Below are 16,807 nucleotides of genomic sequence, written 5' to 3' on the forward strand. Positions count from 1 at the left end.
ATTAGGAGTCTAATCTTCTGTATTATGGCAATGATTAATTTCTGATTTTAAGCTTAGAAGGCCAGGGGCTGTGCTGTGTACGTCATTATATGTGGTGCCTAGCACATGCAATACATATTTGTTGAATGAATGAATCAGAGAGTCAAACAAATAACTTCAGGTCCAAATGAGTTAAGAAAAAACCTGAAGTATTTTGAGAAGTATGAAGCACCATAAAAATGCATAGAGGCCCTATTTTTATAATGATGATTTAAGAAAGTTTTCACAAACTGAAAATGTTTAAATGACATAGTTTTCCAGGAAGCAAAAAGTAGGATATCCCAAGCTTTGTATGAACATCAAAACTGAAACTGCTAAACTACAGGCCTTTGTTTCTGGAGAGTGGGTCTGATCCAAAGTCTAGCTTGCCTGTTTTCTACTTCCTACAGTATTTAGAATCTTAATAAATCCATGGATGGCTGTATTTCAGACCTTCACACATATTTTAGACCTGGTACTTCTGTAACTAACCAGGGTTGGAAGGATATGGAATAGGCCTCCTGTACATCAGGCCAACGAGATCTTTGTGACTCTTACACACTTGGTGAAAATTAGTCAAGAAGCCAGTCTAGCATTACTGGATAGAAAGCCAGGAAAATGAGATTTACAAATTGCTTATAACTATTAGTTCCCGAACACTGGAGTCATTTGGAGATCTGCTGACACCCAGCTGCTGGCCCCAGATATTCTTATTTAATCCAGGGTGTGTGTGACTTGAGGTATCAAGAGTGTTAAAAGCTTCTCAGGTGGATTCTAATGTGCAGCAGAGTTTAGGAAACCACTAGCTTATAATTTCAGCTGATACAAAACCCTAAACATACTTTCTGTCTCTTACTCTGTCTCATCATCTCAAAACCAGAGATGAATTATATTTGTCATGTTTAACTTCTAATAAAGGGATTTCATTATGGTAAGAGAAGTAATCAAAAGTTCCTGGGAAGGAAGGGACAAAATTCTTTTGTCAGGAAATGAGGCCCTTCATTCAACAAATAGTAGAAAAGGATTTAAAATTAAAATGCTTGGGAGAACTAAGACAACTGGAATTCACTAAATAAAATATTAATCAACCAACAATCCCTTCTTGTTAAATAGGGAGGAAGAGATTAGAAAGCAGGAGTTCACCCCGTGTCTCAAAGGGAAGATGGGCCTCTAAAGGGCGAATTTAACAGAGAACTTAGGGGCACCAAAGAGAAACCACAACAATGTTGTCAAGGGCTGGCCATGTTTTCCTTCAGTAATGTGTCCTCACAGGAAAGCTGTTTCAAGTCCCCTGGGATTCAGCAAGCCATGAGATTGTCTTTAGACTTTTGTGAATGTCTGTGATCATTTTTTTTCAATGCCAAAAAAACTCAGTCTCAATTCTTTTCCTTTTGTGAACACTCTTTCAGGCTTCCAACAAACTCCTGACTAATCAATATTTATTGGCAAATTGGTTCTTTAACATTTCCCTTAGTTGCCAAAGACTCTGAACAAAGGGCCTTTGCAAGATCTTTAAAAATAACCTTTGCCTAATGAAAGATATAGTAAATTTATTACTTAATAATTCATTAAAAATCACAAACCTGATTCTGTAAACCATGAAGAGGTAGAATTTGGATTGACTGTTTCAAATCGAACCACCTGGTTGAAGTCTCTCCCTTTACTGACACCAACACAAACTAAAGGGTACTCCTGTTCAGGAACGACCAGCATTTCAAACATTCTAAGTGGACATGGTATAGGAAAATCTATGTGCTAGAAAAAACCAAAATATATTAAACAAAGGAAAACGAAAGCAAAAAAAATTTCATGAGAACACTAATAAGAATTTTTAGTTTTATGAGAATATATAAAATAGTACTCTCTACTATAAAGATTGGTTCTTCGCACAGAAACTCAGGGTATGCAGAAAATCTAAATTAGAAAGTATCTTTATAAAGAATTCAGGTTAAGCACTGCAAAAATTTTTTAAGTTAAAAACCACACACTTTTCGCATATTGGGGTGAAACAGACTTACAAGTCACCTGTCCAACCCTCTTTTTTCAGAGTTGGAAACTAAGACCCAGCAACTGGGTGGCTGGCCCAGGGTCCCCCCTGCCCCCTACCCTGTGTGGCAGAGTCTCCTCTCTCCTAATCCCAGGCTGCTTCAGTACTACTCCTCTGCCTTCTTATCCAGCTGAGCAAACATGGATGAGAAAACTGAAATGCTAATGAGCAAGAGACATTCCCCTTAGAAGTGTGGACAGAAAAAAAAAAAACCAACTACAAATAAGAGAAATTTAGCCCTGTATTTCAAGTGGTTCTATTTAATAAATTAACTTAGTTAAAATGCAACCCATTTTAATTTTACCTAAGTTTAAAATTATTTTTATTTTGCTACAAAGAGACTAAATTCACACTCTGAAAGTTTGGAAAAATAGAGGAAAACATTAACTTCATTAGTAATCAGGGAATAAAACCAAGATAACCATACACACCCACCAGAAGAATGACAATAATAAGGGTTACTCAGAGAAGAGCAAACAAATGCTCCTAACACTGATGGTGGGAGGGTAAACTGGTGTGACCACAATGGTTAATTACAATACCTATTAATGCCGAGATACACATCTCTTAGAACCCAGCAATAACACTCTTAGTTATACACTCTAGAGAACGTGACTACATGCACGCACAGGAGACATGCAAAAATATTCACAAGCTGCATTGCTCAGAATAACAAAAACTGGAAGTAACCCAAATGCCTATCAATGGTAGCATGGATAAAATGATGACACATTCACACAATGGGAAATTAGACCACAGTGAAAATGAACAAACTATGGCTATATCCAACAGCTACACAAATATCATGCTGCACAGAAGTGAGACCCAAATGAATATATACTTTATGATTCCACTTGTATACAGTTGAAATATCAGGTAAAATTAATGCTAATATTTAGAAGTGCATGCTTACATGGTAAAAATGGAAAACAAGGCAGCTGTTTTGTAGGGGGTGCCATGGGGAGGTCTGAGGCGCTAGCAACGTTCTTCTTCACGATAAAAAGGTTTTAAAAAAATATATTGGTCTTAACACATTTTATTAAGTCTACTCTTAATATAGTTTATATTTTTGTTGCTCTTATAAATGGGCCGTGTTTCCATTATACTTCCCAAGTGGCTATCGTTAGTATCTCTAAAAACTACTGAAACTGATTTATTTTTTACTCTGGTAACTCACTGTAAATCCTAAAGAAAATAAATGATAGAGAAAATAAACAGGTGAAATGGGGCTCCCGTAACTACTAGTCTTAAAGTGTCAGAAGATGCAGTGTGGTCCTCATGGCTGGAACGTGAAGCTCTGTGCACACCTGTCGTTCCCACATTCTTCCTTCCCCGTGACTGCCCGAGTGCCCCCATCCCAGAGGTCTAGACACTCCTTCACGAACGCTCTCCAAACACCCTCTGTGGGAGCATTCCCACCTGGGGATATGCTATGGATAAAATCTGTCCTATTTTTAATAAGGTAAAACATTTAAAATAATTCTCTTTGAAATGTGGAGAGAGCAGTAAGACAGGAAGAAAACAAATGCTTCCGTATTTTTTCCTCAGTAAATATGAAAACCAACACCTTGTGAATACTTCTACTTAGCTTCCAACAATAACTAAACAATATGTATAAGTCATTAACAGAAGAGGATTCCCATATAACAGTTTAACATCCAGTCGCTATTGGTGATGGTCCTTGAGGGCAGTGACTATATCTTACTCTTTATCTCTCTAGTTAAACAACACTGCCTGATTTGTAATGAGTACATGAATGTCTGCTTCAATTTATAACTTTTATTTATACTGAATATGTAGTCTAGAGAAGCAAAAACTTACTCAGAAATCTCATGAGGAGGAAGTATATGGAAAGCATAAGAATGTTTTTGAACATATCTGGTAAGAGTTGTAGCATAGAAAACATCAAAAATACTAATTGAGATGATGCCAAACGTAGAAACAAAATATACATATAGAAATCTCGAAGAAGAGACACAGAGAAAGAACTGGGTTAAGATGAAGGGACATGAATAGGGGCGTGTAGCTCAGGGAGTTTAAGGAAAGTGGGAAGAGCAAGAAGTCGTGAAGGAGGCCTGCAAGTAGAACTGTACTGTAAGTCTAACATCCTAGAATACTGGCAACAGGCCTCATCAGGCAGGGGCAGGCTCCCTGGTACCATCTACCCAGGAAAGAGAAAACATGGATGGATAATTTTTAAGCTTCCCATGTCTTCAAAGTATATTTTCTCTCTTGCATGCTCTGAATACATAAAATTCCTTTAACAGAGAAAAGGGTCTTTCATTACGTATTAGGATAAATAGTTTAACGTATCAGGTAACACGTAAAATTCATTCATGCTAAGGTTTAATCAGACTATTAGTATCCATGAACAACTGATGTAATGAAACTGTTTTCATTCTGATAGAGGTTAGGATGAAAGGAACAGGAAGGACATACTAAAAGAGACTAAGGAGGAAGACAGGGAAGGAAAGGGCTGTAGAAAAATAACTACATACACTTTACCACTCCATCTAGGACACGTCATGCTTTTTGTCAAACAGGCAAGAACAAAGAGGAACTGAGAACAAAACCATGTGGCCAGAAATGGGCTGGGTTCAGAAGCTCTGCTCTGGATAATTTATAAGGCTATTTTCCCTTTCAGTTTTTGGTTTAAAGAATTTTTGTTTCAGTGAATTTATTTGTGGAAATATGACCTCAATGGGTTGTAAATTCTTGAAACTCTTTTTTTTCATTTCTTTAGCCCTAGTTAATTTTGAGGTTAATAAATAAGGATGTGAAAATTAAAACTAGATTCCCCACTCATAAAATTTTAAATAACAGAAGCCGATACTTTAAACATCCTAACTCTATATTATATAACTGAGGAAGAATGCACTCCAATTATATTCCGATCCCAACTGCTATGGAGATATCAAATGCTCATGAAATAAGACTACTTACTCTATATAAAATAGTGAAGAAAATAGCTTAAAAAATTCATTTGGTATTTCCTTGGGGTGACTGAGCCAGCACTTCATACATTTTAAGTTAGTTTTTCCTCTAAATTTAAGTTATAGCTAAATAATATTAAATGTTTTAAAAAATATTAATTAAAGGGACCTCCCTAGTGGTCCAGTGGTAAGACTCTGCGCTTCCATTTGCAGGGGGCATGGGTTAGATCCCTGGTCATGGAACTAAAATCCCACATGCAGCACAGAGTGGCCAAAAAAAATTTTTTTTTCTTTAAAGATTCTAGAGAAACTAAGGCACAAAACACCATCCATGGGAAGGATTGGGCAAATTAATACATAGGCATATATCCAAAACAAATAATTTCCCCTTCATTTTGGTTATCCCTTGACTTTTTAAGGCCAAATGCCAAGCTGCAGGTTGTCCCTCTGCTGTGATGGAGCAGGTCAACCAGAAAACATATTCAAACAATATTTCACTGCTCTCCTAGTACCTCCTGTTCTTGACATCAGACTGTGTATGTGATCCAGTATTTCCAGCTCCCATTGCCATATCCCTGAACTATTTATCTAGTCTCTTTCAAAACTTCTATCAGGCCAACTGTGTTTTCTATAATTGGGCAGATTTTCACCACTCTGCCATATAATCCTAAATTATTACATTAAATCTTGAGAATTAACTGGAAAAAAAAGTTTCTGAAAGAACAGGAAAACTGACAAGCTTTTATACTAAAAATGACTTAGGCATGCTTACCTTAATTAACATAAATTTCTGCATTGGTTCAACCCATTCTAATAGAACAATGCTAGTTTGAAGTGCCCCACATAGGTATTTGTGGCCTGTGTAAGGATTTCTCACTGTCAAGGCAAAGAAGTATATGTAAGTTTTCTTGTAATACATAAAAGTCCTTACAGTAACAGTTGCATACTTCGAAAACGAACAAACAAAAGTTGACTGCCAGCTCAATTTCTTAATTAGACTGCAGAGTGAAAAAGAAATGCTGTTTCAGGTGGTAGCAGGAAACTCCCTTATCGCTTGCAGCATTTTTATGTGTATTCCCAAGTGAAAATGCTGGTCATTATGGGGCCTGGGGGCGGGAAGAAGAACTTGAGGTCTTGTGGTAGCAGAAAGATTAGCAAGATCCTGAAGACAGGGTCAAAGTAGGTTTGGGGAGAACTTCCCAAATTGATAGCTGTGGCACACGTAGGGGCAGGTGATTCAGTGTGCCTCATGTTCAGAGGCAGTAATGCTTTGGGCCACACTACGTGAAGACATTAATCAAGTCTCAAGATACAGGTTTACAAACAATAAAACTGAATTGCCTCAGAGTTTTTTAAGGGAGGAAAGGAGACTGCTTTTGGTTTTTCCTAGATGCAGATCAACCAGCTAGCTGTTACGGGGGTTGGGGAGGACTTTCGGCTAGCGCTGTGTGATCAGGGGGACTGTAACCTTCACATCACAAGCATAATGTTTCATCTATTAAAGGTGTGAGAATAAATAATAAGTATGCCGGGTGAATAAATGTAGTCTCATAAGCCATTACAAAGCAAAATGGTGAATGATCAGTGACAGGCTCCTTAGAGAACAGGGTGTGATCAAGTACTGTAATAAAGTCGTTCTCCATTTATCTAGTCAATAAATTATCTGCAACACAACTACACGTGCAAGGTACTATATGAACATAGAACGGCCAATACATTTATTTTACTTAAGAGGAAAAATAAACGATTACTGGCAGGACGTCCTGGAGTAGTACTGTTTCACACTAGATTTTAAAATGTGCCTCTCAGCATCTTCTCACCCACTCTGCAAAGCAGGAGAGCTGCACGACTTTGGACAGTTGACTTACCAACACAACACTTCTGGCACCACTTGGTTTCAGGGATTTTTGCTGACACAGCAAATTTCCTAAACGGAGGTGGAAATGGAGATGAGTATGTAATACACGTAGGCAAAGTTAGTATATGAAAATAGTACCGTTACAGTTCAGTGGAGAAAAGATGAGTTGTTGTTTAAAAACTGGTCCTGACATAACAGATCATCTATTAAAAATAAGAATAAATTGGATACCTTTCTCAACTCCCCCCAATCAATTCCAAATGGATTAAGTAAGGATTTAAATATGAAAAACAAAACTATAAAATATTTACATTTTAGAATATGACCTCGGGATTTCTTTTTTTTTTTTAAGTCTTTTTATTGAATTTGTTACAATATTGCTTCCATTTTATGTTTTGTTTTTTTGGCCGCAAGGCGTGTGCTCCCCGACCGGGAATGGAACCCGCACCCCCTTGCTTTGGAAGGCAAAGTCTTAACCACTGGACCACCACGGAAGTCCTGGGATTTCTTTTAAAAATGCAAAAATAAATCATACAGGAAAATACTGATAAACTTAAATTGATATTTCTTTCACTGCCGTATCCTTAGCACCTCAAACTATGAGTGGCATTCAATTTGTTGAATGAATTTGTTTAATACATTATTAACTTTGGTCTACCAAAAGACACCACTGAGAAAGTAAAAAGATGAGCCACAAACTGATAAAAGAATAGGTCTCTATTCTGACAAAACGATGTCAAAAAGTTAATGCAGGGCCTCCCTGGTGGCGCAGTGGTTGGGAGTCCGCCTGCCGATGCAGGGGATACGGGTTCGTGCCCCGGTCTGGGAGGATCCCATGTGCCGCGGAGCGGCTGGGCCCGTGAGCCATGGCCGCTGGGCCTGCGCGTCCAGAGCCTGTGCTCCGCAACGGGGGAGGCCACAGCAGTGAGAGGCCCGCATACCGCAAAAAAAAAAAAAAAAAAAAAAAAAAAAGTTAATGCATTAAAATTTATGTGCCTTATATTCTTTGGGGGCTCTTTACTTTTAAAGCTTGGAGGTCAGTTTCCATGCCGACAGGAATTTAGGATTATCAAGTTAGAAAGCTGAATGGAGTCATACTTTTAAGTAGGCAGAAAAATAACAGCACAAAGTGGCAGCTGGGAGAAAAAGAGGGGCACATAAACTGTACAAGAAGAAAGAAACTTCCTGACTAGTTATAGGAGCAATATCCCTAAGTCCAACTACAGATATTATAATACAAATGTAATAAATCAAGTTCATAATCATAACTAAGTCATCATGAAAAGATCCAATTAAACTCAGTGTAATCTATTTTAAAGACAGAAAAGCTTGCACTGTATTTTAAAATGATTTTCATCCAAAAGTTAATTTTTTAAAAGTTTTTGTGCACAAAGGGGCAAATGTTAGCTATACTGTAAACTCAGCAATTAACAACAACAGATTTTCAAGGTACTTAAAAGTTAAGGTTCTACATTAGTTGCTTTACAATTAATATTGTAAAGAAAGAATGGTTACATTATAAAGTTTTTGTAAAATACAATTTATACCAAACTCAAAAGATTTTTACTCAACAAATGAGGCCCAATATAATAATAACCAAAAAGAAGAAAGAACATAACTAAAAATCCCTGAAAGTAGAAAAGCAAAAATCTCGATTTCTAAGTAGTAATTATCTTCTAACAAAAATCTTCATTTAATAACTCACCTAAATTTTCTAAGTTTAGAAACTACTTGGAGAAAATTCATTTTATTCAGACGGACACAAATAAGTCAAAAACACTATATGTGACATAAAATTACCAGCAAATTACAGGAAAAAAATTAGTTTTAACCTTGTAGAAAAATAATTAAAAACTCAGAAAGAAAATGTTTGATATAAGTAGAAAGTATAAAGCAGAAAATTTTAGAAGAATGTGATAAACACTTGTAAAAATACATTACTTCTTACAGTTTTTCATTACACGTGATTTCTACAAACCCATGCTTTTTCAATTTCTGTAGTATATCTATTTTTTAGAATGAATTAACATATTATCTCTAAGGATGAAAACATAATTAAATGTACAGTTACCTTGGCAGTATTCTGTCGGGGAGTTTGTGTGCTGGAATAGAAACGGGTAACTTTTGCATTTGTCTCGCATAATCAAAAAGCCCTGGTAAGTTATGGGAATAAAGCTGAGAAGCTTTACCTGCAGAGAAAAATATATATGTCATAAAAGCTGATAACATAAATAGGAACAACTGTAAGGTATTTAAAAACTGAAAGACTTACCAGATATTGATAGTAAGCAATTGTTCATTACATACAACCATGTACACCTTCGGGGGAATAGCTGATTTAAAAAAAAAAAAAGCACAAAGTTTACAAAGGATAATAGATAATAGCAGTGTAAATATGTACATATTAACCATGTAGCTATCATATCATTAGGCCGGTTCTTAAAAAAGAAGCTTTTTTTTTTTTTTTCTTTTGCGATACGCGGGCCTCTCACTCTTGTGGCCTCTCCCGTTGCGGAGCACAGGCTCCGGACGCACAGGCCCAGCGGCCATGGCTCACGGGCCCAGCCGCTCCGCGGCATGTGGGACCCTCCCGGACCGAGGCACGAACCCGTGTCCCCTGCATCGGCAGGCGGACTCTCAACCACTACGCCACCAGGGAAGCCCAGAAACTTATTTTTAGTAGAAATTCATTTTATAAGGCAAGTAAAACAAGATGCTACACATACATATTTATATGGAAGAAAAATAAATTAGCAGTGTAATTTCATTATCTGAGTTCCCACATGACATGATTAGCTCCACTCTCCTTATGGTTAGGCCTACGTAATCCCAAACTACACAGGGAAAAGGACATTTTCAAACAATGTCTATTCCTTTATTTTGGTTCTGGGGTTTTAAATACTTAAGACTCTCCTGTGTACTTCCAAAAAAACGGTCTTATCTAGGCATATGGACATGCATGGCTTTGGGAGCAGAAGAGAAAAAAGGATCACGGTGTCGTGAAACACAGGATATGGAAACAGTAGGTATGGAGGAAAAAAAAGGCCAAGAGAGAATATGATGAAAACGTATAAATCATAAAGGACATATATATGGAGTTCATTACTGAAATCTAGCACATAAGAACTGAGAGACACCTCTCCGTAAGCTTTAAGGTGATTAGTATTTAGGGTAAAGAAAGGGATTTCATGAAACATATATTTTGAAGGAAAAAAAAACAACTGCTCTCATTAACACCTTTCACATGCGTATCAGTGGTTCTCAAAGTGGTCACTGCACCAGCACCCTGAGCATCACCCGGCATTGTCAGAAATGAGAAATGCAAATTCTTGGACCTCATCTCAGAGTTACTGAAGTAGAAGCTCTAAAGGTGGGTCCAGCAATCTACGGTTTAATCAGCCCTCCAGGTGATTCTGTTGCATACTGAAATTTGAGAACCACTGATGAATGTAATTAAGCATTGTGATTTAACAAGCTTGGTTGCTGGGTGTGCCCTGGCAATTCCTACTAGGTTACTCCAAAATAGACTGGGATGAGGGTAGGGAACAGAAAGAAGGAAGAGACTAATGATGAAACACATCAAGGCCTCTAAGGACATTACTTTAAAAAAGCCTTTAAAAGTCACAATGATGGTCCCGAATAATTAAAATAGAATAATAAAAGGGTGAGAAACAAAGTAAAATCTATTTTTAATAAAACCTGTTTCATTTATTTGCAAAATGTACCCACATAAAACACCTAATGTCTCCAAGCAAGTAAAATGTGGCACTGCTATGGTTTTTTTTTTTTTTTGGCTGTCCTGCGTAGCTTGTGAAATCTTAGTTCCCCCACCAGGGATTGAACCCATGTCCCCCTGGGTTCAATGGATTCAATCCCATTGAATTGGAAGCGCAATTCAATGGGATTGAATTGGAAGCGCAGAGCCCTAACCACTGGACTGCCAGGGAAGTTTTGCTATGTGGGTTTTTAAAAAAAAATATGTATGTATGTATGTATGTATGTATTTAGTTGTGCCGGGTCTTAGTTGCGGCAGGCAGGCTCCTTAGTTGTGGCATGTGGGCTCCTTAGTTGCAGCAGGTGAGCTCCTTACTTGCAGCTCACCAACTCTTAGTTGAGGCATGCATGTGGGATCAAGTTCCCTGACCAGGGATCGAACCTGTGCTCCCTGCATTGGGAGTGTGGAGTCTTATCCACTGTGCCACCAGGGAAGTCCCCCTGCCACGTGGTTTTTAATTTTGGAAAGCTTGCCTATAACCGTGCCTCAGACTGCAAGAACATAAACAACATTTCCTGCTTTATGCTCTCATAAAAGTTTCACAGAAGAATTGAGAATTCATTGGCTATATTGAGAAAATTAGGCAGATAAAAAAAAGGGCAATGACTAATTCCAAGTCACATACCAGTACATGTTACCAAAGTAGCAAGAAACTGATTTTTATTTAATTCAATGTTGAAGTGAGTTTATTTCCATAAAAATACATATTTACAAAGTACTGCAAGTACCAAACCAAACAAATTTATCATGGGACTATATGTTTGTAAATATAAGTGAGTTTATTTAATACAAGCATATGTAAAGTACCAGGGTAAGACACAAATTCCTTTGGTAATATCAACATAGGGACAATGGAAGAGTATTTATGTAAAGTTTTATTAAGTGTTGCATTTTCACTTTGGATTTTCATTTTTAGCCACGTTTAAAAAAACTCTAAAGCTTTTCTAGATTTCTAATGCATACTTCTCTTAGCAAAATAGGCTCTGGGTGAAATAATCAGTTTAGTAAAGCTATATAGTGCTTAAGAAGAGTAGGTTCTGGGGACGTCCTTGGTGGCACAGTGGTTAAGAATCCGCCTGCCAATGCAGAGGACACAGGTTCGAGCCCTGGTCCGAGAAGATTCCCACATGCCGCGGAGCAGCTAAGCCTGTGAGCCACAACAACGGAGCCTGCACTCTAGAGCCCGCGAGCCACAACTACTGAGCCCATGCGCCACAACTACTGAAGCCTGTGCACCTAGAGCCCGTGCTCCACAACAAGAGAAGCCACCACAACAAGAAGCCCGTGCAACGCAACGAAGAGTAGCCCCCGCTCGCTGCAACTAGAGAAAGTCCACATGCAGCAACAAAGACCCAACATAGCCAAAAATAAATAAAATAAACAAATTTATTAAAAAAGAAAAAAAGAAGAGTAGGTTCTGCATTTTGCCTAGATTTAGACAGCTGCTTTCTCATTGACTCTGTGACCTTGGATAACTGACTTATTTCTGTGTCTCAGTGTTCTTATTTGTAAAATGGAGCTCCTATCCCAACACTGTTGTTGTGTTGAATGAACACAATGTTCCTTGTAGGTGTAAGATGCTCAGAAGGCTGGTGTACATTGAGCACTCCATAAATGCTAGCTATAAATAATAACAGCAGAAAAAGATTTATAAATCAAGACCCTGTTCTGTGTCATTTTCTCACCTTTCAGCATCTTCCCCTATGTAGCAGACTCATGCCACCCAGTTTCTTTCCTTAGAATACAGAGAAAACCAGCCTAATAATCAATTTCACAGGAAGATGGAAAAACTCAAGATTTTCTCTACTCTTATAGGCTTCCTCTGGGAGGGAAAACGTTCACCTTGATGGGCGTGTTTAGCTCAGAAAATATTACCGTAATAATGTAATTTCAAATGCTAAAGCACCTAAGAAGGGGAGTTACTGCAGAGTGGGAATGGGTGGGGTTGAAGGTACCTTCGCTTAACAGCCCCTTAAATTAGGTTGATGAATGCTTACCCCATGTAAGCATGACAGTGGTCTTGTTCCTTACAATTAATATTGTTACCAGTACTATGATTTTTAGATATCTTATTATATCCAAAAAAATTTACCACTTTTGACTGTTATTTACTAATTATTATAAATAACAAGATCTTTTTCTTTTTTCCCTAGTTCGTATGTGTTTTTCAGCCACTTCACTGTATACCTCCTTCCAGATTAAGATTTAGAGTAAGTATATCAGTTAAGGATCTTGTTAGGAAATCTGATTTAAAAAATGTTGTGATGAGAAAAGATGGAAATGTTTGGTTTTGAGGAAATTATCATTACTTATGGATTTTTCTATTTTATTTGTAATCGATTTATATTAATAATGGAGAATTAGTCGTACATCTCACAGGCACCCAAAACTCAACATGACCAAACTGAATGCATCATTATTCCCTTCAAACTGACCTCTCCTTCTGTATACCACACCCTGCCAAGTGGTACTGTCACTCATCCAGTCACTCGAGTTGGAAAACTGAAGTCAACCTAGACTTCTTAACCTCCTTGTTGAACTGGTCATTCAGTTTGGCCAATTCTAGCTCTTTAATTCTCTAAGTCCAGTGTTTCTCTATAGAAGTGATACAAGTGGGAGAGGCAGTATGGTGAAGTATTTAAGGACATGGACTCTGGAGCCAGCTTGCCTGGGTCCATATCCCAGTTCAGCCACTTAACAGCTGTGGGATCTCTGAAAAGCTACTTTCTGAGCCTCAGATTTCTTATCTGAAATGAGAATAATAATGGTATCTACTTCTAAGAGTCACTGTGAAGATTAATAGCATTTAAAAACAGTACCTGGCACGTAATAAGATTTATACAGGTATTAGCTATTAATACCATCATCATTATCATCATTTTTGTGGGTAGGTTGTTTAGCAGTTCTGGCCTCTGGGTACTAAATGCCAAAAGCTGCCTCTAAGTCATTGTGACAATCAAACACGTCCCCATACAATTCCAAACCCCATTTTCCCCCCTCTGTCCTCTCCACTTTTGCTCTGGCTAAACACTTCTTTACCCTTTAACCATAATCTCTAGTCTCATCTCTCACCACAATGCAAACAGGTATTTCTAAAACACAGATCTGATCATCAGCATGTTACACAAAGCTCTGGGGTTTGGCACCTGCCTACCCATCCACCTTCATTTATTGTTACTGTTCTACACTCATTCTATACTCCAATCGAATTATCCACTCACAGTTCCCCATGCTTGCCATGCTCTTTCATGTTTATCCTCTAACCTTCTACTCATCATCATTTATGGTCCATCTTAAATGTCTCTCTCCTTCTCATCTCCCCACAGGAGGTGCTAGTGATACCCACCTCTGTGGCTTATACTTTGTACTCACTCCTAGTGTGACATCTAACTCGAAGTGTGTTGCAGTTATTGGTTTACATGTTTGTTTCATCTATTAGATCATGAGCTACTTAAAGGTGAGGACTAATCTTGTGAGGGTGTCTTTAGCACCTGGTAAACAGAATATGCTCTAGGAAGGTTTTATGAACAAAAGAGGCAACAAATCATAGCACTGAAACATTTCTTGTTTAGTGTCTGTGTACAATATCCTAAGAATCTTTTTAAAAAAGGAAAAATACAAAATAACATACCTGTTCCATTGATGTTTCATGAAGTTCATTGAGATTCAAGGTATAAATCCCTTCTTCAGCACCAAATATCAAGTACTGATCTGAAATGACAAAAGTAATCCACTGATTTTTTTTTTTTTTTTTTTTTTTTTTGCGGTACGCAGGCCTCTCACTGTTGTGGCCTCTCCCGTTGTGGAGCACAGGCTCCGGACGCGCAGGCTCAGTGGCCATGGCTCACGGGCCCAGCCACTCCGCAGCATGCGGGATCTTCCCGGACCGGGGCACGAACCCACGTCCCCTGCATCGGCAGGCAGACTCTCTACCACTGCGCCACCAGGGAAGCCCAATCCACTGATTTTGATATATAAAATACTCTTTAAAAGAATTGATATAAATTAAGTATATATGTATTAACATATGAAAAAAGAATTACTGTGGTCTGTAAGCAGTATTTTTTATTTTAATGCAAATAAGTAGTTAGAAACTCTAGCTCAAGGAATTGAGTTATATGCAAATATTAGCCTCAAAGCAGTGAAGAAAATTTTATGAAAAGAGGTTTTGAAGAATGGCATGCTAGGACTCCTCACTCATCAGAGGGTGCTAAGGACTGGTAGAGAATCTGCAGCAAATTTTCTAAATTCCCTCTTGGAGAGGAACATGTGCAACTGACATACAGAATGCAAATCAAGAACAGCTGATACAGACTCAAAGTATTTTTGCAGATGGGCTATTATTATAAACATAACATCAAAAAAACCAAGATCTGACTACAGCCTATTTAAAAAGTTAACTAAAACTTGGATGCTTGCTAGGGTACTCAATATCTTCTAGAAGATATCAGAAGTTTGGCCATGGTTCTGTTTGATCAGTTTTTATGATAATATAAAAAAGCAGGTAAAGAACTTCTCCAGGCTAAACTGAAGTATCCTGAGAACAACTTAGAATGCCAAGAACATTCCTATACTGCCCAGTATTTAGGATTAGTACTGGGAGATTAAAGGCATAAGCTTTGTGGTCAGACAGGACTGAATTGGGATCAAACTGCAGCTCTACTACCGATTGGCTGTGAAACAATGAACCTCTCTGAGTGTCATTTTCTTCACCTGTGAAATATAAGTACCTACAGCTTGGATTTTTGAAAGATTTAGTAAGAATACCTCTGTGTGTGTGTGTGTGTGTGTGTGTGAGTGAGAGAGAGAGAGAGAGAGAGAGAGAGAGAGAAGGAGAGACCATACGTTTGTACGTATCTCTACATGTATCTTTATACAGACATGGCACAGAGTATATGGTTTCAGTGTATTGATATGGTGACTACACAGTGAAATTTTAATACCATGTGTCACCTCAAACACTGCTAATAACATAGAGAAACATATTTACCTTAAAAACGTTTCTTTTTAAATTGTAAATTATTTTTTTCGGAAAGGTATGCAGAAAGTGATTAAAACTGAGTGCTTTCCTGGTCTCATGAAAACACTAAACAATCAGAAAGATAACAGATAAAAATATATAGTACTACCTCTTGTGTCTGGATTTATCCATGATGTTGCACAGTGAATTTTCAAGGGACATCCATTAAAAACCTTTGAAAAACATGCACCCATCTGTAAAAAACAAAAAATAACCAAATAAATCTAACGAGTCCTAGTCATTTGCCTTACAGTGGTATCACAGAGGTTTCAGGCACAACTGTCAGATGATATAAGATTTTACTTAGAAGAGTCATTTTATTCTTCCTATCTTCTCAAATAAACAAAGCAGTAATAGCAACTAATTCTGCACAATAATTGCTTACAGAAGAATTACTTACATGTCCCACATTAAGAGTAATACAATATTCTCTGGTAAGAAGGAAATCATAATCTCTACAAAGGTGAACATTTTCTTACTTGGTTTCATGAGCCTAAAAATAGCACTAAGCACTGAATTTAATATTACAAAGTGGAAAAGGTATGGTTGATTTGAAATTCATATACGGACTTTAATCTCAAAACATAGAGATGTACTTTTAAAAAAAGTTGAGCAATCTGATTATTTTCCATGGAAGGATTCAACAAAAAGCTTTATTTTTTGATGTTAATATTTATTTATCAAGCTTATTGACAAACCTTTCAGATAATAAATATCTTATAGTGAAAAATAATATCACTCATTTGAACATTTTTTGATCTTCAAAGAATAAGATGTTAGTTTTGAAATTATTGTTCTGGTTAGAATAAATAAATACAAGAAAGCTTACCCAATTAATTACTTTTACTAACAAAAACTTGGCGGGAAAAAGAATACAGAAATATGTGGTAAGGACAGCACTGTGCATCATTTTACAGCAGGAATGTTTTCTTTACCAACAGGGAGATAATACTGTGAGCGATTACTGTTGACTACAGTGGATTAAAAATATTAACACAAAAAAATCAAAATATTAAATCTTAAGATTTCCTTTTTACTCACAGAAACCTACCAACCAGTTTTTTTTTTTTTTTGAAGATGTTGGGGGTAGAAGTTTATTAATTAATTAATTTATTTTTGCTGTGTTGGGTCTTTGTTTCTGTGCGAGGGCCTTCTC

General features: G+C 37.3%; 1 protein-coding gene across 2 annotated transcripts in view; it reads right to left on the minus strand.

The window, feature by feature from the left end:
• Positions 1 to 16,807, minus strand: part of MAP4K3 (mitogen-activated protein kinase kinase kinase kinase 3) — a 193,967-nt gene that overhangs the window by 8,386 nt on the left and 168,774 nt on the right. For both annotated transcript variants that reach the window (XM_082641992.1, XM_082641991.1), the window contains 7 exons: positions 15,761 to 15,845; positions 14,263 to 14,342; positions 9,129 to 9,189; positions 8,928 to 9,045; positions 6,867 to 6,925; positions 5,771 to 5,874; positions 1,602 to 1,773 (listed from right to left, as the gene is read on the minus strand). In XM_082641992.1, coding sequence (XP_082498118.1) covers positions 1,602 to 1,773; positions 5,771 to 5,874; positions 6,867 to 6,925; positions 8,928 to 9,045; positions 9,129 to 9,189; positions 14,263 to 14,342; positions 15,761 to 15,845 — 679 coding nt within the window. The remainder of the gene's footprint in view (positions 1 to 1,601; positions 1,774 to 5,770; positions 5,875 to 6,866; positions 6,926 to 8,927; positions 9,046 to 9,128; positions 9,190 to 14,262; positions 14,343 to 15,760; positions 15,846 to 16,807) is intronic.

Source organism: Mesoplodon mirus, assembly GCF_964341445.2.
Source record: "Mesoplodon mirus genome assembly, chromosome: 14".
In the NCBI taxonomy this organism is placed as follows: Eukaryota; Metazoa; Chordata; class Mammalia; order Artiodactyla; family Ziphiidae; genus Mesoplodon; species Mesoplodon mirus.